Source organism: Macrosteles quadrilineatus, unplaced genomic scaffold (assembly GCF_028750875.1).
Source record: "Macrosteles quadrilineatus isolate MER2022 unplaced genomic scaffold, UCM_ALF_1.0 Scaffold_3__2_contigs__length_128488019, whole genome shotgun sequence".
NCBI classification, from domain to species: domain Eukaryota; kingdom Metazoa; phylum Arthropoda; class Insecta; order Hemiptera; family Cicadellidae; genus Macrosteles; species Macrosteles quadrilineatus.
This window is the reverse complement of record NW_026542596.1, coordinates 45,500,622-45,526,210: the sequence shown is the minus strand read 5'-3', so window position 1 is coordinate 45,526,210 and position 25,589 is coordinate 45,500,622. Positions and strand designations below refer to the sequence as shown.

Below are 25,589 nucleotides of genomic sequence, written 5' to 3'. Positions count from 1 at the left end.
ATGGTGACCATATGAATGCAGGTATTTTAAGCCAAGTATGAATGGAGATGAGTGTAGGATGAGTGGCACGATCCTGTAGTCTTTGTTAGTGACTAAGGCCAACATGTTCCCAAAGGACCTACAGTTTAAAATGGAATAGGAACCACATTTTTGCCTTGTAGTTAACAAATTTGTCTAATTATGAGGATAGTACTGCAGATAGCCGTAGTACTCACTAGTGCGGACGTTAATCCAAACCAGGGAGCATCACATCCACAGAGCGTGCCTATAAATATCCACAATTCGCGACCTCCAAGTAGTTAAATTACAGGAAGATGTCACCGTTCCAGTCATTCCACACTCATTCCATTGCTTTACAGTATAATACTACTTTTCTCCTTGGTTTTTACTGCTATGGGATTTTTAAAAGAGTGAAAAAGTTAGTATATTGAATAAATGTCATTAACAACGTTTATATTTTCTATCAACATACACTGTCACAGGCTTAATAAAAAAACCTCAATGATATTATTACAGCTTGAACAACAAAACAACTTGAGTTGTATCTTGGAGAGTTATTGAATGATGGCAAACAACTCTTGAGCAAAGTAAAAACACTGCTTTAAATTGCTTTAAATAAATGTTGAAATAAAAATTAATACACGGGATACAGTAGAGTCTCGAGTCTGCAATCTTTGGTTATCCAACCCTTACCGCTGACAGTCAAGTACCAAGGTATTGCAGCTATTTCCGTGAGGAAATTATACTGTAATTATTACATCAACACCTTTCCTTTTTTGCCACCCCTCTCTTCACATGGAAGATCTTTAGTGTCAAGCGTATTTAAGACTGTATTTTCTTTACTGTCCCTTCTGATTGTTTCCCCACAGCGTTTATCCATCGCACAGTATTTCAACTCCTCATACCTTCTACCTCTCATCTACTCCTCAAGTCTAACTGTGCAAATGTAGATGTGTTCCTCTGGCAGAAAGTACAAGTATCGCTTTTGGGTGTAAAATATTTTATTTTAATTGTGCTGTGTTATCCTTGTGGTTGGACTGATACATGCGGAGATGACATACAAAATACAGTGGTAGACACACTAGTTTTTATAATAATTTTTTCCTCACCTTCCCCAAGGTTTGATGTGATCTTGACCTGCCACTGCATCAGATGTTCCCTGGTGTCAAACGCCAGAACTACAGTCAGCTCCTGACAGATGATAGCCAGTGTGTTAGACTCCTTGTCCAGTGTGAAACCTGCAAATCAAACTCGCTTTAAAGTAAACTAACTTTACTCCGTAGGCTTTGATTTCATGTGATTTACCACACATTTTTTAAATGAGTATTCTTCAAACTTATATAGATTAGAAGTAGAACATGTAAAATTTATGTTATTTTAGGCATTTCAAACATTTTAATCACAATTAATGAAAAGGTTTTCACAAGGTTTTGAGAATCTGATCTCATCCTGAGGTGAGAAAATTTTCAAAGCCACCATTGGTTGAGCCACTATATTTATGCAGAAAAGTCCATTGTGCTTGCATTTTCTCTATTTTTACAAATTTTTGTTTTACACTAACTCTTATTGTAGTTTTACTAACTAGTCTTGTGTACAAATCTACTAAGCATAGTCATAGATTAAGCAACACAAGGCATATAGATCTCTGTGTGATTTTTATTTTGCGATTTTCCAGTTACGGCTGAGTTTGTGTATTATTTACTTGTTATGTTTTAGGTACTTTCTCACATGAGCAAGTCCAAATTTCCATAACTTCATGAAAATTTGTATTATGAAAATTACAATGGAACTTTCCCACAATAATCTTTTAATTAACATAAAGGTAGTTTCATTCAAACAAGTTTCCAACCAATATTGCATAAAAATAACTAAATTAGAACAGTTACTAAGCATAGAACTTGTGTCAAACAAATTACTCAATATTTAAAGTGACAAAAATCTTGCTAAAATATAGCAGAGTATTGCGCTAAAAGTGGTCTTGTACATTAACAGACTTCAAAAGTTCAAAAGAAAATTGAACATTGAACATTGAAGTGATTAAATCCATGGATGAGAACCAACTGAGTGATTAGTAATGTACCTGACTGTACTCATAGGAAGTTCTAATGTACCTGACTGTACTCCTAGGAAGTTCTCCAGGGATAGGGAAGCTTTGGTCTGCCCTTGCTTGTATCTTTCCTTGCAATCCCTGTAGAGCTGCAGGTGAACGCAATCTGAAAAATAAAAACTGTCTTTAATTATGCAAATATATACACTTGCTTGGATAAAGTTATTATGATGGACAGTTTTTGAATATTGGATGCAGTGGGAATGTTTTAGAAGCACAACATTACTTTGATACGTATTTTTTAGTTTATGATAATCTAAACGCTCTTAATGACACAAACAAACCTAAACTGGCAAATTTGTAATTTCTCTTTATTTGTTAGATACTCTAGCCAACACGGCATAAGTACCTCTAATAACTTACTGCATGACATGAGTAAATATAAAATAGTATATTTCATCACTAGGGCCTAAAGTGACTCTTTTTGCCCGTGTGGTGAACTATACTTTTCGTCATATTGCATCATTAATTAGCAAACAAAACTAGAAAACTAAATAATTTCATGTAAAGATAACCTTTCAAACTACTTCCAGCTTCTTTTGAATTCTAATAATGCAACTAAGCAACTGTTTAGTAAGTGATTCAATAATATCGTCCGTTACGATTGTGTTACATTACATTATACCATCGATATGTCGAGCGATCGACAACAATAGGTTAAAACCTTACCTAATAAATCAATAGATAAATAATTTCGATCGATACAACCTGTTTTTTTTTTAAATGGCTGTTTTTGCTGCAGTATGATGAAAGAATATTTGTAGAGAATTGCCCATTTTTACATCATTTTACCGTCGATTAAATTATTTGGACTTACTAGGGCTCGAATTTTAGAGCAAAGATGACTGAAGGACAAAGTGTAAAATGGTTCTTTATCCCGTCTTCACCATTTTAAAAGCCTCAAGGAAAATATCAGCTTAACATGTTTAGTGCTGATGACGGGAATTCACGGCATTGATTAAAAAATAAATGCAACTTTCATGTTAAAATGTCGACCGCACTAACGAGCGAAAAAAGAACTAGGTATGGTTCTCAATTTAATAAACGGTAATAGTTTTTCTTAATAAAGTTTATTTAAGACTATCTATATATTAATAGGTATATATTTAATACACAAACACCATATCATAGTTCAATACAAAAACTGTTAGTCCTTATAATATTCTTACGGACGACACATAAAATCATATAGTTAAAACACAGAGTAGATATAAATAAGTAAATATATTCATATTACTTCTCTGTGGTTAAAACATGAAACAATCCACAAAAATCTAACGTTTAATATAAAGCCTTAATTTTAAGAAAAGCAAAATACTGTGAATTTGAAACATAACGTTTAACAAGCCATTCAAATTAATATAATTTTACCATCGATCTCACTGGACATATCAAGTACATTGAACCATCCTGAATCCTTTCAACTGATTAAGGGGGGGGGGAGGGGGGGGGCAAGCCACGGCAATGAATCAGTTTCCCCAAACTAAGCAAATATTTTGACAGCAAAATAAAGTCCACCACACCCACTGTTCAAACATGTGGTAATTGACTTCCCTCGGGCTAAGTGAATGCTTTCTGTCCTGAGCAAACAATCAAATTAATACCTCCAGGGTCAAGACACATTTTAATGTGGTATTTAGTAATAATCCACAAATTACACTGCATGGCGTTATTGAAGAATACGACCATAAGAATAATTATTAGTTTTTAGTTATAATTAGTTAGTAGTAAAGAAGTTTTGACTTTTTTTATATTTAAACTAATTGAGATGAATTTTGTCCACAATAATTTCTTTGATATATATTATAAACTAGAAATCACCAAAAATGAACCCAAAATAAAGTTTAAAAACATTTTACACAATAATTATACATTATATTCTGTCTACAGTTTTTATCACGTTAAAACTAAAAAATCCCACTTTAGGATGCCAAAGTTTATGAAACAAGAGTATAATACAGACTTTAGAGTTTTTCACTTGAGAGTATATTTTAACTTGATAATGGGAGGAGTTTATCCACCTCTAGAAATGTTGTGTAGTTTAAAACACAAGACACGTTGGAAAAGTCCAATTAAATTGGTAATACAGTATAACACAATAGAGACTTGTTCAGACAAACGTGAAAACAGTTTGATTTTGATACAACTTTTTTAAATATTGGGTGTGCTGGCTCACAAGAGAAGAATTGGTAAGAGTAGTATGTCTGTAGTCGATCCTTCATTTTAGTAAACCTAAATTTTGTGTTGTTTAATCGTCGTGAGCAAACTAAAATGTCAAGAAACTGTCTTGAAAACTATTGAAAATCAGCTGTTATGAAAATTATTGGAAACCAGCTGATTTGAAAACTATTGAAAATTAGCTGATTAGAATATTATTAAAATTCAGGTGTTTTGCAAACTATTGAAAATCAGCTGATTTGAAAACTATTTAAAGTGAAAATGCCACTTTAAATGATTTTTGTACACAAAGTGCATTTTTTTAACTCTTAAACTAATTTGAGAACATACGATTGTACAACAGCTAACACATTAAAGGAAAATAATTAAATTCGTAGGTAAATATTCAAATCAAACATTTCCAATTATTGATGACACTGAAGCAGATGCAACTATATGACAAATATTGACACAGTGATTAAATCAAACTAATTCGCCTTTTACTAGATAACCGCATTACATTTAATGTAAGTTTAGCTGATTAGTTTTAAATACACAAAATTCAACAGAGAAGTGGGTGTGAATTATCAATATTATACAACATTGTCTACTAAACTTCACACGCACCTGATGTTATTTTGAATTTAAATAAGCTAAAATTAATATTTATTTTGAATGAATTAGTCTGTTGGCGGTTTATAATGATTAGTAATATTCTATAACCATCGTCAGAAAATAAGTAATAACAAATATTGTAAGCTTGAGAGCCAATTTGGTTATATACAAACTACTACATGTAATCAATTAAATCTTACATGTCATAAGTAAAGCTTATAGTTAACTAGCCACAAACTGTGTTAAGAATGTAAAATAATTATGATCATTATTCGTAAGAATGATTTGTTCAGTTATAATTTAGAGTTATAATTTATATTTTGAGTAAGGGCCCATGTCGATTACATGCAAAATTAAGAGCTTTAAATACAGGCAGACCCATGAAAGATGTACTAATTCAATTTTATTTGTGCCTGAACCTGATCTTAACCTGAATGTTAGATTGTAAAGTAATACAGTAAGAAAAACTACTTGTAGGATTTTTCCACAGTTCTTATTTACCACAATGACAACATATTCTGTTAGCATGTTCACCCAATAAGCATCAACAAGTTAAAAAACACAAAACATCTACGGTGCATGAAATTAAATGGTATTTTGGCCTCATTTGTTTAACGAAAAAGTAAAACGATCCCGGGTCCTACCATGAGACCTAAGCTCCCCCTATATGGGAAACTGATATAGTTTAAGAGTAAACGCTGCTTTATGTGTGATATAAGTATAAGCCTGGCAAAGAACTATGTGCGTGACAGTAAACAGAGTTTGGGTTTGCAAAGCTGTAATTAACTATTAATCCACCCAGCTAACAGCTCAGGAAGAATGGGAATTGCTTTAATGACAGCTCGTGAAACTGAAAGTCTTAACCAATAGCAATAGCGATTCTTCCACACCCAGCATGACCTACTTGATCAACATTTAACATAATGAGGGTGATCAAAGGAAAATGTGTGAGGAAAAGTCAATGTAAAAAACACAACACAAATTTCACATATAAGGTAGAAGTTATTTAGCTAACTTATAATGTGCCTGGAGCCTTATTACACAATTACTTCAGGATATACCTGGAGGCATTACCACAAAACCAAAAGTTGTTTGTGATTGGAAGGATTTGAACCCGGGGACCTGGGGGCTATAGCTCATTGCTTTACTACTCACCATATAGTTACCCTAAAAATCTATCATAAGCTGTTTGAAATACACAATTTATATTTTCTATTTAAACAAGTGTATATCTTAAATATGATTGCGTTCTTAGAAAATTGCCTACATCAAATAAATATTCCAGCTTTACTAAATGAAAAAAATACAAAGTATTGTTAGTGAAAGCAACAAATACGTGGAATTGGCAGAAGAGAAATCATTCGGAAACAAACACGTGTAATTATAATACTTTTGTAAAAACGACGAAACAAAATAAACACAACGGACGAGTTAATCAAAGTAATTAAATCCGACAGAGAATGTGTTATTTCACACGAGTGTTAAAATGCGATATTATGTTTGACAAGTACATTTGTAACTGTTTGACAAACCTGCATTCATTATGTTACAGGTATTTTCTGCAATGTGTATTTTATTATTTTTATTTCGGTACGGTACTGAAATGTCAAGTTATCATTTCCCAGTTTGATTTTAACTGGTGAGCATATTTGTTCTTTAATTTTACATCTTTTACGTATTAATGTTACACAACAAAGTTTTGTTTATGTTACTGATAGGAATTAGGTACATAGAATATTATATACCTTAATAAATTTTCCTTTACCAAATAACGTTAATATTCTGTCATCACAAATTGTGTAAAGCTCTTAATATTTAATATTTAACATTTACTGTCAAAAGGAACTGATTCTAGTTGATAACTGACCAAGCCCGCAGCCCCCAATCCATTTCCTACTCTCGCCCCGCCTAAAATATTTATTTAAATTATATTAGACTAAGAAGTGAAATTGTTTTAAGATAACCATTAAGCAGCCACTGATGAACTCTTATCACGCACAGGCAGAAGCCCATGTGATAATTTGTATATATTATATATGTAATGCTGCACTATTATTTGTTAAAAATAAAGATTGATTTGATTTGAATATTTTGTACAATTAGGATTTGGTGGTGGCAGTTGGTCTTAAACAGTAATAAACTATCACAAAGCAACTCTCTCAAATCTACACCCTCCTAACATTCTTATTCCGTTTAAGTTACGTACACTGTCTTACCAAAGTAATCAGTATCGATAAGTGCTACGACCTTAACAATTCACTCTTGAAGTTAAATAACCTTTAACAGTTTTTTTTATAATCTAGTATAACATAATATAAAACATTTTCCACCTATCGTGACAATGATTTGCTTCAAAGTGTACAATTTATTTGCGTCGAGATTGCGAAAATTTAAAATCGAGTTAAACTTTCCCTCCGAAATAATGCTGCATTTTGCATCATGGGCACAACCGCGCGAGCCTCATTTGGAAGTATAAAGACTGTCAGAGTCAGACGGCTTCCATCATTACAAATAATGACGCGAGCTTATCTCTTATACCATCTGTCTGCTTTGAATCTGCTCGGCAACCTTTGGCGAGAGAAAGGATTAAAATGTTAGGTGGAAGTACAAAAGTAATAGTGCAGTGAGGAAAACTGGTCACTTTCCTGTACTTTGCAACGGGGTTAAGAATTAGGGCATGGAAATGAATGGTACCATTGACTATATACTGTAAGAAGTTTAGATCAATTTAGTTTATGATATTGCCTAACTTAATACAATTTAAATAGTTTGAACGGCTTATGAACTTATAAAAAAAGGAAACGAATAAGATAAGAAGGAGAATAGTAATATAAGAAAGGAGAGAGTAAGATGAAAGAGCAAATGTACGTCTTTGTAACTTTATCTCTTGAAAAAATAAAAGAACATACCAACTTTTGTTTTTATGAATATTAACTTGTTTCTTATAATCATGAACTAAGACGTAACCTAACCACCGCAGAAAAGTGCTCAAGATTCTTGATCAAAAAGTCAGAAACCCTATGGATTACAATGTCCATATTTAATACATACAAACAATATTATGTTGCGTGAAAACGATTTCTGATATCATAATAAAACTAAAATTTCATCCGACAATATCGTAGGTTCTCTGTGGACATACAAAAATATACAGAACTAATCATGATGACTAGTACTAGTCATGATGGTTCTTGGGCCGAAATATCATGTATATAAAAAAATAAACTGCAAATGAAAAACACCAATTTTAATAAGACAAACAGTATTCCAACATTCAATTCAAAACTGAGGTAAGGAGTTTACGTAAGGTCCAAAGTTGCACGGCATAATCAAGTTGGCAGTTATTTACTCGCCCTGATTCAATGTTTGTTGAGTTGCTGCTCGAGTCATTGTGTTAAAATTTCATGAGAAAGACTCCCTCTGGACTGGGGCTGGCCGAGGGTTTCGCTTGCAATTAACTGCTCGCCAAAAATCCATGTTGCCAAAACGTAAACATTTGTTTAATATTTGAAAAGTAAATTTAAACCTGGGAACTGGTTTTTTGTAGCTTTAAACAATTCAAAATTTTAAAATTTAATTTTAACTTTAAACTTATAATTTTTTATTCAATTTTACTGTTTTCCTTCAAAACTGGATTAAAATGGGTTGAAACTACAGTAAAATAAAAGAAGATAAGGTTTGTTTACAAGTAATACAAATATTGAGACATTATTTTAACTATGAAAGATCATGCTTAAAATGAAAAGACTGTTGTGTAGGAAATACTGTAGCGCAATAAAGATATATTTTGATTTCCTACAAATATTTGTTGTATTCATAAATTTAGCATGTATTTTCATTTATAAAAACTAATGATTAAATCTCAAAAGTAAGAAGTAAGTAAGAAGTTCAGACACAGTTCACATTATTTTCTCATGTTTAGAACTAGAATTTATTATTGCAAAAAATACAAGAAAAAAAAAAGATACAAACTTCAAGATGTACTGACTACTTACTAAAAAAAAATAAGAGACACTGTAGAATTCCTTATCCTAATTTTTTTAACATAATTTTAAATCTCGATTAAATCAGTAACAGATTTAAATGAACGAATACAAATGGAGAACGACTGTTTTTATGTAAAGTGTACGAGATAGTGGAATGGGTCTGTAATTTTTCCTCCTAGGAATAATATGTTCCTCCACAATAATCTAATATCATGGCTTGATGCTGTTTTTGTTCCTCTGCACTCTAAATCGAGTTGTACTAATTTTTAAAAAATGCAAAGAATAGTAACTAAAGATTTAAGTAACCAACCCGAGTGGATTTTCGCTTGCCAATGTTCGTTCATCATCAATCGAAGCAATATAATCATACTCTATAAGACTGTCACAGAATTTTTAAATAATTGAAATATTTGTGAATTACATTTAAATTGCCTGAATCCACAGAAAATAATTTATCTTTAAACCACATATTTTAAATTATTCTTCATACAAGTAATTTTTTTGAAACGCGTTGAATTTAATTCGATTCTTATTTTAGTCTTAGTGATTTATAGTAGAGAGGTAGTTTTTAATTGTTTAAAGGGATGGAGAGGGTGAAAAGTTGTTCGGCGACGAGGAACTTGGCGGTTTAAATTTATAGGCGACACTCTTTGGACTGCTAATGGTATCTGTCCCCGATAATTTATTGCTTTGAAAACAAAAACAATACGTTTATTGGGTTTCAATTCTACTAGGAAAATGGAATAAAATAGAAAAATGGGAGTTAAATCATCAATAATGTTCTTATCTATATGTATTGAAAATCTCACAAAAACTCTCAAATTATTGTGTGGTACGTATCTCTATATATATATATATATTTTTCACATTTGTAAGGAAAACAAGTAATACAATCATTATATTTTAGTCCTCAATTACAAAACTAAAAGGATAAAACATTATTGATTTCCATAACAAATTACGATTGTTACAATAATTCTTTATCACATTTTACCTTTTTTTAAGACAAAAACTTTGTTGAATTTTTTATGAGAGCGTTAAATAAGTAAATAAGGATCAATACCATGTCCAAAAAGCACATTGCAATTCTTCTTATCATTATAAAGTGTTCTTAAGAAAAGACCAAATAATCTTTGAATTTGACTTGAAAACATTTCAATATATTTCCAAGTATCAATATCAATATATCTTATAGAAAGATATTTTGTCAAATAAAAATGCCACTGTACAACGTCAAAGATTGGCTTCAGTTCACAATAATAGCGAAAGTTTTTAGTAAATGATGCCTTGTATTTTCAACAGCAGTAAATTTTTATTAATCATTTAGTGTTGATGTATGTTTCTATATTTTCCTTACTGAACAATTCACGAAGCATAACAGTATTGGTTGTTGTCTCTACAATTACATTGTTTAACTACCAATTAGCAGCATGAACATAATTGGGTCATATGTAATCATAGGTATCTCCACATGCCAATCAATTGGTAGGTAAATACTAATAACTAGTTGGGCTACCAATTATACCAAGGCTAAACTAGAACATCTAAATGTATAACAATCACGCAAGTGGTTAAATTTTAAATTTCATGTCGAAATTGTTAAATACTGGTTTAATTAAAAATTGGGCTTGAATCATGTGGTTATGGAATTTTAGGGGAAAGCTTAACAAAATATTTTTGAATTATGAAATAATTTGGAAATGGTCACTTGATATTTTTTCATCATATGAATATCAAAATACATATTAGAAAACAAAATAGTTACCAAGTAAATCATATTATTAGCCACCTAACCACAACTATGAATGATTTCTTTTTCTTACTTTCTATAACTAGAATTAAGGTTTTATATTTACTGTTATATAGGGGGAAACAATTGTATAGATTAACCGTCCATTTTACCCTAAAAGACTAAATATTAGCATTTTCCTTCTTATGACCGATTACGAAATTTTTAGATTAAATAGTACACTAGGTCTCGGGGTTTTAATTAAAATAACTTAAATTCGGTGAAAATATTAATACTGCACATAATCTAAAATGTTTCAGATATCACTGATCAAGCATGGATCATAGAACTATAAATATTTATTAAGAATATACTTACATAATATACATAATACACAACACTTTCGTTTCTCTATGGTAATATACGACACATTTCCTTATAAACACATATATTAAACATGTCGTGATAAACTAACGAAACTTTTGGCATTTTGATATATAAATTCCACAGTAGCGGAAGAATATATCTTGGAAGTAAAGCACGTCCTAAGGTTCTTGGGAACCAGCCAAATAGTGAGTTCCTCTATGACCCGATTCTGAAAATGATTATTGTTGTTCTACTTCGGTGTTATGACAACAAAGTAATAATTTTTATACTGAGAAAAATTTTTTACTTCACAGAATGCACTATAGATTGTATTCACCAATTACAAAAGCACGAGTGTGTGAGTAAAAGGTGACATTGAATTATTTTTGATATCTTTCTCTGGAACAGAATATGAAGATTATCCTAAAAATATATTTTCCAAATAAAAACACTCTAATAAAATTATTCGTTTAATAAGTAAGAAAATCTACAAAATTAATTAAACTACTTTAAATATCACGACACTTTAATTAAACGACGCTCTCAAGCAGACTGAAGTTCCTTGAACATAAATCTCTTTCGTTAACAAGATTAATTGCATCTATGCAAATCAGAACTCGAATCTTCAATTAACGACGAGAATAACATTTTACACTAATGATTTTACTCTTAAAAAGCCCTTTGAGGATCTTTGGACGAGTGTATATCCACGTTACTACATCGGTCTCAATAATTATTTAACAATACACATTTTTATCAAGAGGACTGGTCTTCAACTAGGTATGTCACCAATTTGACTGTTCTGTGTCCAAACTAGTTGGCTGATGGTTTGGGACCCATCAACACTTCATGATGGCACCCAAATCATGATGGTGAAGGTAATGATTTAATTATCTATAGTATGGTTAGTTTTACTAAGCTGTAGGGACCCTAGAATAAAAATATTAAATCAATTGAATGCTTATTAATAAAGTGTAACTTGGATAAAAGTTCTTCACGAATAGGATTTTTTACAAACACAACAATTACAATTACATACGAGTAAATGCATCTAAGTTGTAATCTATAACGTCATGAATGTGGTTCCTTCTGTATATATATATATATATATATATATATATTTGTTCTAGATGAACTAAAAACCACCCGACTGTGCTAAATTGTACACAAAAGTAGATTGTAAAACTGGCAAACACACAAGTCTTCATGTCTTAAAACCCCCTTGAACTACGCCGCGTGGAAGTCCAAAGTTTTGATGCTCACCGCCTACATTTTAGATCAAATAAGAAGTTCGTAAGTTAATATGAAGTTGGTGATGGATGAAAGCATAAAAAAACAGTATATAGGCAGTGAATTTTTCTTTTCGATCTAAATAATAAAGGAAAATTAAAAAAAAAACCATACGGAGGGTAAAAAATGCAGGGTTAAAAAAAGGTTTCTCTCTATCAAGACATATATCAACCCCTCTGCTTTCTACCGGAATAGGTACATAATCATGATTTTCGAAGTAATGCCACCTAGGTGCATATTCCAAGTGGCTGAATACGAAAGCCAGGCGAGCGTATAATAGGAAAAAAATGTTCTGTTGTGCATTTTTACTGGCTATCTACTGCTATTTAGGACCATTGTCATCAAGGACCACCTTATCATCAAGGGCAGCTGGATACAATTCGAACCACAAAAAAGTTGCACCTCTCTTTGGATTGAACTGGTTACCTTTGACTGCCAGGCAATAATATCACCTTATAGCGTACTTTAATACAAGGTTAATGTGTGGCAACGTCGCACCGGCCTATATGCTAATAACAGTAATAACAAACGTTTAAACATAAACATTGCGCAGCTCAATGAATCAATGCAACAGCTGTTTCAGTAGGCCGGGATTGCGGCGTTGCCACTTTTGTTGCGGCCTTGTTAGAGGAAGCCGTTATAACTATTTAGTCGCAAAGCTAACAACGTGCAATTATCTCATCTGCTAACGAGAACGCAAGTTATGAGAATGAAAGGGGTGTACATTGTAGAAGTTGGATGCCGACTAGTCAGGAAAGCGTAGAGTTAGTAGATTGGGTGTGGCCGGGTTGGCATTGTATACAAGTTACAACAGGATAACAATGACTGGGTCTGTAAGGGACTCAATTCGCACTAACAGTGTTACCGACTACAAACTTTCAATTGAAGTTTTAGATAGAGTATTTGTTCATACAGGGTGTCCCGTAGGCCCTAAGTATACCGCCAAACTCCGGAAAATAATGTTATGGGTAAAAAACGAAAATCAGGAATAATGCTTTAAAATGTCTCATTAGTGAGATTTTAACTCTAAGCTATCTAAGATTTATTTATGAAATTTTGTAAACAATTAAATTTAGAAATAAACTATTTGCGAAACAAATAATCATCAAATAGTACTTTTGATTGAAATATTATGCGAAATAAAATTTTTATAGCTTAGACTACTACCAAAAATTGTTCATTTTACAAAAAAATTTCAAGAACACTTTTAGCATTAAAAGTTTTCTATGAAACGACACCAAGCTGAAAAAGATTAAATAACAAATGGCTAAAGAATCTCAATTAGTTGTAAAATAAGGCAAAATGAGGCTAAGCCACCTTGTTGAGTCTTATTTTATAACTAAAGATCTGGATATAATATGGCTGTTTACTTACGGGACATGCTGTATAATTTTGTTGGATTTGTAGCTTATTCTACCGTAATTTGCGAGAAAGATGTAGAGAAACGGATAAAGCAAGTTGTGATGAATATTATAGGTAGTACAACCTAATGTTAACATAGAATTGAACTATGTTTAAGGACGAATAAAGTATACGGTGGAGCATTTGGGTAAAATTCCAATTTCGAAAATTTTTTCATGAAAACTTATGACATTTTCAAAATTATAACACAATGATACGAATTGTAACAAAACATGCTATGTTTTGTGTGAACAAGTTTATATAAACTTGAATAAGACTCGGGGTACTTATTTAGTGTTGGAAACAACGAAGATAGCTTTAACTTTTTACCTAAACACTACCCATATAATGACAATTAATTCATGCACTACCGTCAAGTATCCGTTCCACACTCTTGTTAAAGTTGTAGCCAATTTTAGAATAAAATAAAACTTTTAAAATATAAAATAGCGTAAGAATAAAAATGTATAACAGAAGTGTACATCTAGTATGTATACATAGTTTAAATAGTATGTATACGCAATGTACACATGTTAAATCAGCTGCAAAGACAAACAGCTGTTTGTCTTTACAGCTGATTTAACAATTACCAGTTGGTGCGTGTCACTGGAATAGAACACAGGGAACGTGAAGTATCATAATTTACTCTAGTATGGATAGTAATTTTAAATATAGAGAGTATTCCACATCCCATTTCTATGTTAAATGTTTCACCAGTTTGAGAGTGGAAGCAAATGTACTTCAACTAATTCCCCATTAGAGTTTGAAGCTGATAGAAATATTCAGATTTCAAACCCCAGCTTTTTAATAATTTCAAACTTAACGGAATCTTGTTACAAGGATGACGTTTTTCTCTCCATCGACAATTAGAATATGAACAAATCAAATCAAACTTTTTTGTCATTAGTAGCATAATGTATGTGAGGCTAATTTACCTTATTTTACCAAACTGTTCGATTTTTTTACCAATACACAAGTTACGACTGGTAATATAACTGTAGGTCGATGGGATACATACGTCAGAAGCTTAAGTCAATAGTATACAGAGCAAATATACAGTATCATTGCCAAATAAGATGGGGACATGCAAGATGAGTCTAGAATCGTTGACTATACTAAATAACCTAGAAAGACTATAATAATAGTAGAATGGAGCAAAATATCTTATGTACTTTTGTTACTTACTTATTACGACCAGCTGTATCATTTTTGTCTACACACTGTATTGATCACTATTTATGATCAATTTGATCAAAAGATCAATAACCAAGATCGTCTGGGCGAGTTTCGATTCATCAAAATGCTACTAAACTATATCATGATTAGACCAGCGAAATTTTGATTACTAGGCAAGAACTACAACCCCTCAGCTTTCCTGCTATACATTTAACAGTTTTTTTTATATAACATACAGACGTAAGCCTTGTTTATACAGTATTTGACTATAGATTGACTTTTGTAAAAAACGGGACCACATTATTTAGCTACCGGTTATAGTATAGGCTAGCCTAATCAACTGAGGAAAAGTAAAACAAATTAAAAGTAAATTTAACTCGCAGTATTTACAATAGTTAAGTAGTTATTACAAAATCAATTACTTTTTAAGTCATTGTAAACAGAAATCGGTAGGGAAAATACTTTCAAAGAAATCCGGAAGTAAATTAGATCCCAGAAAGTAATGAAGGTCCGACAATGGCTTTAAAGATGCAATTTGGAACGTGACCAGAAAACAGTCAGCAAAACCTGGAGAAGAAAAAGAAGGTTTACTGTTTCCAAACTGTTGCTTTAGTTAATTATCATACTGTACGTATTAAACACATAAAGTTATTTTTATTCGTGTTTAGTCAAGCACTATGACAGGTTTTTTGTAAAGAAATGGTCAAATCCCTACTGTAGTCTTGTTACTACCCTACCCCGACCTTTTGTTGACATAAATATTAAATAGCCCTATGACAAATGTCATCTGGGTCTAGAATAGATCTCGCCTCGAATTGAACTAGTGACCTTCTGATTTGAAGGCGAGCACTATAACAATCTTTGTATCGATTTAATGAATTGATCATTTACAACAATTATCAACTGATCTTACGCTGGGGAATGACAGTTTACTATTTAACAACTTTTAATGATGTAATTTTTAAATGTTCAAAAATAATTTAAATAAATTTAACACCTAATGGTCTTATAACATCAGGTCAGCGTGCGTTAAAAACTTTACTGAAATTAATCACAAATAACTTGCGTGGGAGTCTAATTTCACATCTGGTTGGTTAAATATTATACGTTTTTAAATTTTGTTTGAAAACTAAATTTGAATTGTTAGAACATTTAGTATACGTTATTTTGAAAAAGGGACGAGCAAACGTTTTATTCCCAACGGCAACTGATACCCTGAATTAACACAAGAAATAAAGCAACGATTATGCCTAAAGATTATAAAGAAATATTTTCTCTTGCTTACAGAATGTAAATTTCATCAGAACAGTTTAAAATTCTTCTTGACTAATTGAACTGTAAACTAGGTTCAATGTAATAAAAAATAAATAATATTATGGGACGTAAACAATATTATTGCATTTCTAAAACTACCATCAGCAGTTAAAATGGTAAAACCAGAACTTCTTCAACGAATAAAATGGTTAATTTTGTACGCATAAATGTTACCTAAAATCCTCAACTATTCAGTAGGGTCGAATTTCCAGCTATCGAACCACCATTGGGAGTTTAAATGGTATGGCAATTATATTGAAAACTTTCCTGCTAAACGTTACTTATCTGACAACGGCAACCGAGCACGTGACGTGAGTTGCCTCTTTATGGTAACCGTTATGGAGTTTGTTCGGAACTTTGGCACTTGGAGATAATATTCCTCTTGGAGATATGAAGATCAAAAACATCACAGATGGAACATAGGAGAATTGGGGATGGTTAGAAAGACATTATGTGTGATTTTAGATAGGCTCCTGGCCACTATATAGATTGTTATGTCTTAATCTCAAGATGGATGACAACAATTTTCAGTTACTTTGTTTTGTAAACCGAATAATCGTTTTATGAAAGTGGTTTATTTTTCGTAATTTTATTCATTATTCGTATACACACTTTATTCAAAATTTATAATGGTATATGATAGATTACAGAGATTGTAGATAAATAAGTTCCTGTCAATGAAGATTTCGGATATTTTTTTAACAAAGTATCGGGGTTACTGTGTGCTTCTGTAGAATTAGCCCGTCTCTTTGTTAAATTCTTGTTTGTTTGACTTACAAAATGCCGTTATGGAAGACATATTTTGGGCAATGTTAATTGATGTGGTGGATAATTTTTTTTTTTCCTACGCCAGTGGCATTTCACAAGAGAAGTTACGAGAGATCAAAGTTTAGTGGATGTGCCGGGGATTGAACCCGTCCCTCCCGCACCGAAGTCCGAGACCACAGACAATAAAGTATTATATTGTCTGTGCCGAGACGCTAACCACTAGGCTAGCAACACAACCAACCTGTTTACCTGTTTACCTTTTACCTTTTACCTTTTACGTACCTGTTTACAGTTTAACATTTTTTTGTCAAATTAAATTTAGCTACTGGTTCGAAATATGTACGAAATCATGAATACTTACTCTAAAAATGTCAAAAGCATTTGAAAAATAGTATTTACGTTAATATCGAAAAGTATTTACAGACGCCACAAAATATACGACAACAAATATTCGTCAAACTTTTCTAAAATAATGAATTTTTCCTCGGATGAATATCCGTGATATTGAAACGGAAATTAAAATATTCCGTATCGGATTGGTTGGAGATCCGTCGATAAGTCAGTATCAATTCCGCACCACAACATCACCGATACGGGATTGAGGTCCAATCCAATGATTACCTTACAATATACTGTACATACGTATGTCTATGAAATTGCACTACTTGACTTATTAATAGTTTTAGTGTTCGCTAAACCCAAAAGTGACTATTTTGAAGGAGAGGAGATTTAGTACCACTGTTTGCTTAAGTAACGTCTAAAAGGTTACTTTCCATTACATATTATTTTATTTTTTCATTATTAGTTGTTAATAATAATATATTGTATAACTTAACTAGCTTTATTACCTACCATCATCAAATAGAAATTGATTCAATAATTAAATTATCATCTTTCTGTGGAGTTCCACGATCTTTTAAAGAAGTTGGCGGCCTCCTTCACTTTTTTTTGTCCTAGGACGCTAGGCTCTTACGGGATTTTTTTTTCAAATTGCTTCAGGCTAGGCTAGGGGTTGTGGCATATCCATTACATACATTACTACATTTAGTATTGTGGTACATTACTTCGGTAACATATATTTGTGATTGGCAGGATTTGAACCCGTTACCTCAGTGACCGAAGTCTCGCGTTCTACCACTAGATCAGCTCGCTTCCAACCTTCTGAAGGCTTCTTCACCTTCCAATTGGCCGTCCACCTAGGCCTTGAGCTGTACGTGGAATCATTGACTATAGAATATCTAGAATATAGTCCATGGTGGAACGTATTCATCAAAGGGTGATGAGCCGATACGGTAGAATAGTGAACTGGTAAGAATTAGTGGTGAACAACAGGATTTGAACCTACGACATGACAGCCTTGAATTCGTACTGCATCACGCTTTTGACTGAGCCACCGGCTCGCCAATACACAGAAAACTCTTGTATCCTTATTTTTCCTACGTAGGAACACTTTACAGCGTAAGGTCGGTCCTGAACCACTGGGTTATGCAATTGTCACGTAGCTAAAAGTTATCGATGACTGACATATTTGAACCCTAGACCTACGGGAAAAAAGTCCCGCACTATAAGTAACACTGCAAGCTCTTTTTATTCAGTATGATAAATAATTAGGCTAATGTGAATAACAAATTCAGTTGTTCAAACCAATTGTATGGACGCGATTTGCGTTTTCATACTTGCTCAATGAAATTCAGTGCGTTACTTTTTTGAAAGTAATATTAGGCTCTGTTGCCAATTGGTTGGGGAAAATATATATTGTTTTAGTAACTAACGAAAATAGATAGTCCAATAAAATGTTAGCTTATGGGTACCATAGTATTTCCAATATGGTATACTAGTTTAAACCGAACGACTGAAATCAAATGGTGGCAAACATTTAAAAACATCAAACTTTTTACAGCGAAAACGGCTCTTTCAAAATGAATTTATCTGCTATTTCCATTCAAAAAATAAATACCCTCAACAAAAAGTGGAAATTGAAATGTTTGTGGCGACTGATGATTGTCGTATTCCGCTCCCTTCGTATTCTCAATCGATTCGTTCCGACCCACTGGGTCTGACAATGAAGTTTATTTTCAATTACAAACAGCTGACTTGGGCCATTGTTGGCGTGTACATCTGCCGAATAATGACGTAAGCGTGATAAACTATTGTGAGAACGAACATATGTTTGTATTGTGGAAAGTTGAATATTAAGATATAGCAGCGATAAGTTCTTGGTAATACTAATTGTTATGTACAATATTTTGATATAGTGTTATTAAAATTAATTAAATAACAAAAAACAAACAGTTTAATTAGATGTTTTTTATTTGTACTTGTATTTGAACGTTAATTTAAAGGATTTGTGCAACTGGCCACTATGTTCATAAGACGTTTTGAAATTTTATTAAATTTATCGTTAAGGGACCAAACCAATACTAATGTTCAATATTGCAATTTATTTGCAACGAAAACAAACTGACATAATTGAAATTATTTTACTTAATCCTCACCCTCTGCAGAAATCAAGGCTTACCCTAGTTTCATTCCTCTGGTTTATTCCTAACTTCTTATATCATTTGATAAATTTCTCACGATCATAATTTTAAACCCTTTGATTGAGACAAGAGGGCAACACTTCTAAAAAGCTGACTTCTAAAAAGTTAATTAATACACTTTTTAACAAGATTTGTATGGTAAAAATCAGTTGGACTTTAAATCTTTTTCTGAGTGTTGATTATACGAGGGGAAAACAAGGGTGTTTAACCACAATGCCAGCCATTGTGCCATGTAAAGAATAATCCTAATTATAAAGAAATTAATTTCTTAAAATTAAACTCAATATTTCCTTTTGCTAAATTAAATATAAGTGAAGATAAAACATTAAACAATTTTGGTGTAACTGTGCTAAATACTATATGAAGAATAATCCACACAATCAAAATGTAACATATCTTCAAGCTAATTTGAAACAAGTTTGAAGATGAAACTTTGAGACCGTCAAAATATTAAACTATTGCGTTGTTGCGCACTAAATATGACTAAATACTGTATGAAGAATAATCCACATAAAGAACAAATATCATAATGAAAAATTTACTTCGTGATGGCTTGAATACAAGTGAAGATGAAACTGAGAATGTTGATATGACTCTATTACAATATTGCGGTGTTACCATGATAAATACTGAATGAAGAATAATCATAATGATAAATAACGCATATAAAACAAAACATTTATTTCGTGACGAGTTGAAATAAGCTAAGATGAAACTGCGAAGAGGCTGAACATATTAAAATATTGCGGTGTTGCCGCGCTAAATACGATGTGAACGATGATTTATTTTACGAGCACGCCAGCACCACCTGGTGGGTAAGGTCTGGAGAGGGGTTGTAATTTTACTTAAATTATGACACAGCCTTGCAATGGTCAGTTAGCTGTTTAGGTGGAGCAGCTTTAAATCATAGGAGGATTTACGTTCACAAGTATGGTTTGAAAGAGTTCACTAGACTTGACCTTTGACATGAAAAAAGGCTTCAAATAAGTGTCCGATTAGCAAACCAATTTTAGGCAGCGTTATATCAATATATACATTGTGAAGTGGGGCTATTAGGTTTACAGCTTGTGTATTTCACTAAAACGTATTAAAATCCAAAGATTAAAGGAAGATTATTGTGAGAAGCTTGTGTGGCTATCTTACTGACTAAAATCACTTATTTTAACCTGGGTTTTAATTAAAAGCCTAATGATGAAGGATAGCTGGGTTGGAAATACAACTGGAGGTAGCAATGACACTGAAACTTGGCTAGAAAATCGAGAAGCAATGTTTAATATTGTTAGGTTGGTACCAACTAGGGGAATTAGCTCATTGGCTTATGACTTTATGTACGTACTATGGCTTTATAATGTACTTATGGCTTTTAATGTACTACTAATTACAATGTACTTTATCCTCTTGTACAAATGGCTGCCAACGTCTCGAAATTCTTTTGTTCATTACTATCTCCAGTTGTATCTTTAGCTCAGTGGCTTAAAACAACCAAAAGAATACTTATTCTTTTAGTACCGAACCAGTGGATTTTGTATTTTTGGTAATCATTCTAATTACTCAGATATGTAAAGCAAATACTTGGTACGTCAACAAAGTTAACAAAGGTTAAGTTTGGATCGGTTTAGACATATATTACTAACCAAAAGAATTGCACATTGATTACAAAGGACGTTTCAAAGTGATACTTTATTAACATGTAACACATTGTTCAACTTGTAAGTATTTGTAAGCTAAATGAATATCAAATTGTTCACAAACAACGTCTGTCCTCAGAGATGACGTCATACAAAGCAACAGGTGTCGTTGTTGACAGATCTTTCTCAAATCCAACCTCTTGTTACGAATCTGCTTTGCAACATTTGACACCTTACCTGCTCGTGCTCGTTTTATAAACGCAGAAACACGCTTCTCGTTCATAAAAGTTTGTCTAAGTGATAAGATAATGTATGTATATAATTGATTCCGTGCGTATTTCATATCCTTGGACATTGTTGAAGAATAATCAAATTATTGATGAGTTTTGGTCCCTTGTGTTTTGTTGGTAAAGGTTCAAACCTTCTTATTATCAAACGTTGAAATTTTTTTTATATCATCATAAATTGATGTCCCAAATACAAATGGATATCAATCTTGGGCCCAGAGTTTACCTCACTTTTGGGATCTAACAGCCTTTTGGGTTCAACGGTGAGTACTATAATCTCCCAAACAGTTAAATTGAATTTTTATTTCGTAAAAAAAAACCACAAGACAAAAGTTACACATTTACCAATTTTAACTATATAGTGTTGGTTGAGCAAGCTAAGTAGAATGTTATCTTAATAGCTATTTTCCTCGTTTAACCACAGAGCTTTTGTAAAAGATCTCACTTTTGAACGTTACACTTAATAAATAAGAACATACACCCACAGTCTAGTTTCACGCGTGTTTTCTTTTAATTAATTTCGCTACTAAAAAGTGTTTAGGAAACTGAAAATCATATAAGAATCGTACGATTCTTATATTGATTTTTCTTATATGATTCTTATATGATTTCTTATTCTAATACTTTCCAATATTTTAGCGTCTATCACAATACAATCCGTGATAGGTACAGTAAAAATAATTTTTACTCTGGGGAGTTATATAATTTACAATGTGGGTTATTTCCCTATAAAAACCATAAAAATAAAAACAGAATAATAGAATTTTCTTAAAAATGGCCCGAAATATGTTTATAAAAGTGTAGTATGTAATAGCCCTTTAAATTCTAAGCAAAATGGTATAACTCCCATTTATGTAAAAATTACGGTTTAAAAGTTATTGTAACTTATGTTATTTTCCTATAAAAAAACTATAAAATAATAAAAAAATAACAGCAGCATAATATAGCCCTTATAATTCTAAACAATATAGTGCACCCCCCATCGATGTACAAAATTATTGTTCAAAACCTTTGTGATTTTCCCTATAAAATATATGAGTTACAACCTACGTTTACGCATGATAAAGGTTGTTGACAAGCTAATGGGAGAAAGTATGTGTCAATTGCTGATAACGTTTAATTTATCTTAAATATAGATAAATTCACTAAGCTCACGCTTGAATGAAGTATTTATATTCTGCCGTTGACAGTCGCTGACCTTGCGATGCAACAAGTGAACTGTCAGCGTGTCAGCGAACTGTCGATCACCGAGTTGAGCCAATCATTGAGAAATCAGCTGATAAATACCTGAGCAGCTGTGAGTGGCTTGTGCCAGCAAACAATGTGCTGTCTTTGACTTTGGCTAGAACCAGACATCCCATTCCCGAATGTAGCCAGTTTTAAAATAAAAACGAAAATAGTATAGAACCACATAGTGTGGACATTACCGATTTTTTCAAATACACCAAATTCTCCACCAAACTAATCCAAAAAGACAACTCATCGTATCTGCATATTTTGTGTCACATTAACTATCTATCTCAGTAACAGAATGTAAAAGGTAAACAACTAAATTATACACTGGCGTACTCTCAGACTGGCCCATTTAACTATGTTATTTTTAATGAATCGGAGGTCTACTTCAGTACATGGTCAATGGTTTTATTTTACAAGTTATTGTATTCAAACATTGACGTTTACCAGCCGACCTTTTTATCCGAATAGAACAAGTGGAATGTGCCACTGATAGAGATAATGTCAGTTGACAGTTGATGTGATATAAAGTATTCTGTAGCATACAACAGGTTGTCATGATAGGTTTGTCGACATTCGGCAACTCACGTCAGAGCATTCTATTGGTGCCTCAGCACAAATATGTTTTCTACAACGGTGTTTAACTTGGGAAAGAGGCACTTACTACTATCGATGGACAAGTATTCATTATAAACAGTTACAAACACCAATCGTCATAGCTTATGTAAACACCAGGAGTTGATATAACGTTTTATAAAAGTAAATCATTATACGTTATTGTTACATTTCTTTGTCTGATTAGTCTAGCACTCCCTCAGTTTTATCCCATACGAAGGTAATTACCAGTTAATCACCACCTTACAGCCTCCTTGACCTTTGTGGGGTCTTGACATCGTTAAACTTGAACCTGGTCATTTATAACACGAGGGTCCAGAGCAACTCCTTACTTGGATGTTACTCACCTTCAACTTGTACTTGACTGCAGGCTTACTCATGTAAGGAGCAAGCAGACAAATGCATTTGAAACTAACAAATGATGACAAAAAGTTGTGCTCGCAAAGACGAAATAAATTTTTGCATTTTTAAAACCTTAGCCAAGTTTAAAAAAATGTCAATTTAAAGCGAAATATACTTATAATTAGATTAAAGACAATTTTCCAGTGTCTTGACTTCAAATGAGGAAGTGTTGTGTGGACATGTGTTAATAATAAAAACTTAAACCAAATTATTATAAAATATTTTTCTTTATAATGAATTTATAAAATAACATAACCTAATTATAATGTAAATATCTATTGTAAATGCTAAAGAATTTCCATATGATTTTGTAAAGCAATGTAAGCTAATTCCACACCCTTGCTAAAAGCCAATTTGCACCCTTTTGATTGCTTTTTACAGTCAATCCTTTGTGTTATTTTTGAGCTAAAAAGGATTACAGGGATTCGATTCTATCTCTGACAAACCTTTAGGACTAAACACATCTCGTCCTGTCTCACATGAAGGTTTTAAAATTCCTTCTTTTTTAGTGATACAATGTAACAACTTTTTAAGACAGAACAAAAAAGATACGAATAATGAAACATGATATTTTGAATATTTATGTTACTCTATCTACTGCTAGATCATATTAATTATGTGCTGTATTAAACGTACTCTATAGTTGGTTGTTGCTTTTGTACATCCTCCTTTCACATCTTCAGACGCTAGGCTATATAGCATTGACCATATAGTTTATATAGTCAATGGTTTTAGTCCTGAACGGGTTTAAACATAATTCAGGCTAGTCCCAGAGAATAATTCACGACAGTATCACAACGGCTAAAACCATTGGCGATTTGCGGAATTTGAAGAATACAGAACCAATTCAAACCATATGAGTATGGTTATAATCTGAAAAACTTTGCTCTTGCAATTCAGCTATATACTCCTCTCAATTTTAAATATTCAAGATGAGACACAACTTTTACAAAAAACACACGGTTTCAAAACCAAAGACCAATCATTGAAACACTGCTAGTAGGAAGCCCAACTGGCGTTTGACGATATTTGGTTTAGAGCCACTTTTACGACATCAAGATGGCGGGAACGGTCTTGTTATCTCCCGCCATAATAGGGGTTGAAACAACCATAGAGACAGCCCTCAGACTAACTCTCTTGTTAACTTGACTGTTATGGTCTTTCTAATTTAGTTAATAGTCTAAGATCTATAATTGTGCTCTCAATGACGATCCTCAACTATTAACCCTCTAACTTTTAGAGGAATGAGTTGGTAGGTTTTTTTATTTGTGTTTCTACGTTATTGAAATTTTAAAGTTTTTTCTAAGGGTACGATCCAACGCCTGGTCTTGTCACTGGTGGACTCCTTTTGTAACCTATGGTCAAACCTTGTTTATAGCCCGGGTAAAAATGCCATCTGGTCCCTGAAAAGATTTTATCCCGCTAGGAATCTAACCAACGACCTCCAGATTTGAAGGCGAGCACTACAAATATTCGGCTACCAGATAATTATTATTCATAAGTTATTTATTAGTGGGCACAAACTCCTGTATGAGTAACCGGGTCCTTCAGTACTAGACGTTTAAAATTGTCCTCTGTAATGACACATAAATAATTTGTAATGGTCAAAAAACTGATTTTAAGTAACAAGGATGGTTATTCATTAATTATTGCACATAAAAAATAATGCAATCTAGTTGGGTAATGATAATTCATCTAGCTTTCCCCAAAGTACTTTTATAAACAGCTTTTATGTTAAGGCTAATCCAAAAAGTAAGGAAACCAAAAGAGGAAAAACCTACAGATGAAATACTGCAGCAACAAATCTTGGCGACGCAAGTTCCTGTCTCCAAATGGCTTTTAAGACCCTAACTTTTGCATTACCAGCTTTTATTAATAAAACTCAGATTTAAAGCTTACATTTTTCGCAGTTCTATTATACACGCATTGCAAATACATTAACTTATTTAACCATAATTTATAAGGAATATAAGTA

At 32.5% G+C, this 25,589-nt stretch overlaps 1 protein-coding gene across 1 annotated transcript in view; it reads right to left on the bottom strand.

Moving 5' to 3' along the window:
* The window catches only part of LOC128989690 (uncharacterized), a 206,983-nt gene that overhangs the window by 19,959 nt on the left and 161,435 nt on the right, over positions 1-25,589 (bottom strand). Inside the window, exons 3-4 of the mRNA XM_054411687.1 lie at positions 2,112-2,213; positions 1,110-1,238 (exon numbers count right to left, since the gene is read on the bottom strand). Of these exons, the coding sequence (XP_054267662.1) occupies positions 1,110-1,238; positions 2,112-2,213 (231 nt within the window). The remainder of the gene's footprint in view (positions 1-1,109; positions 1,239-2,111; positions 2,214-25,589) is intronic.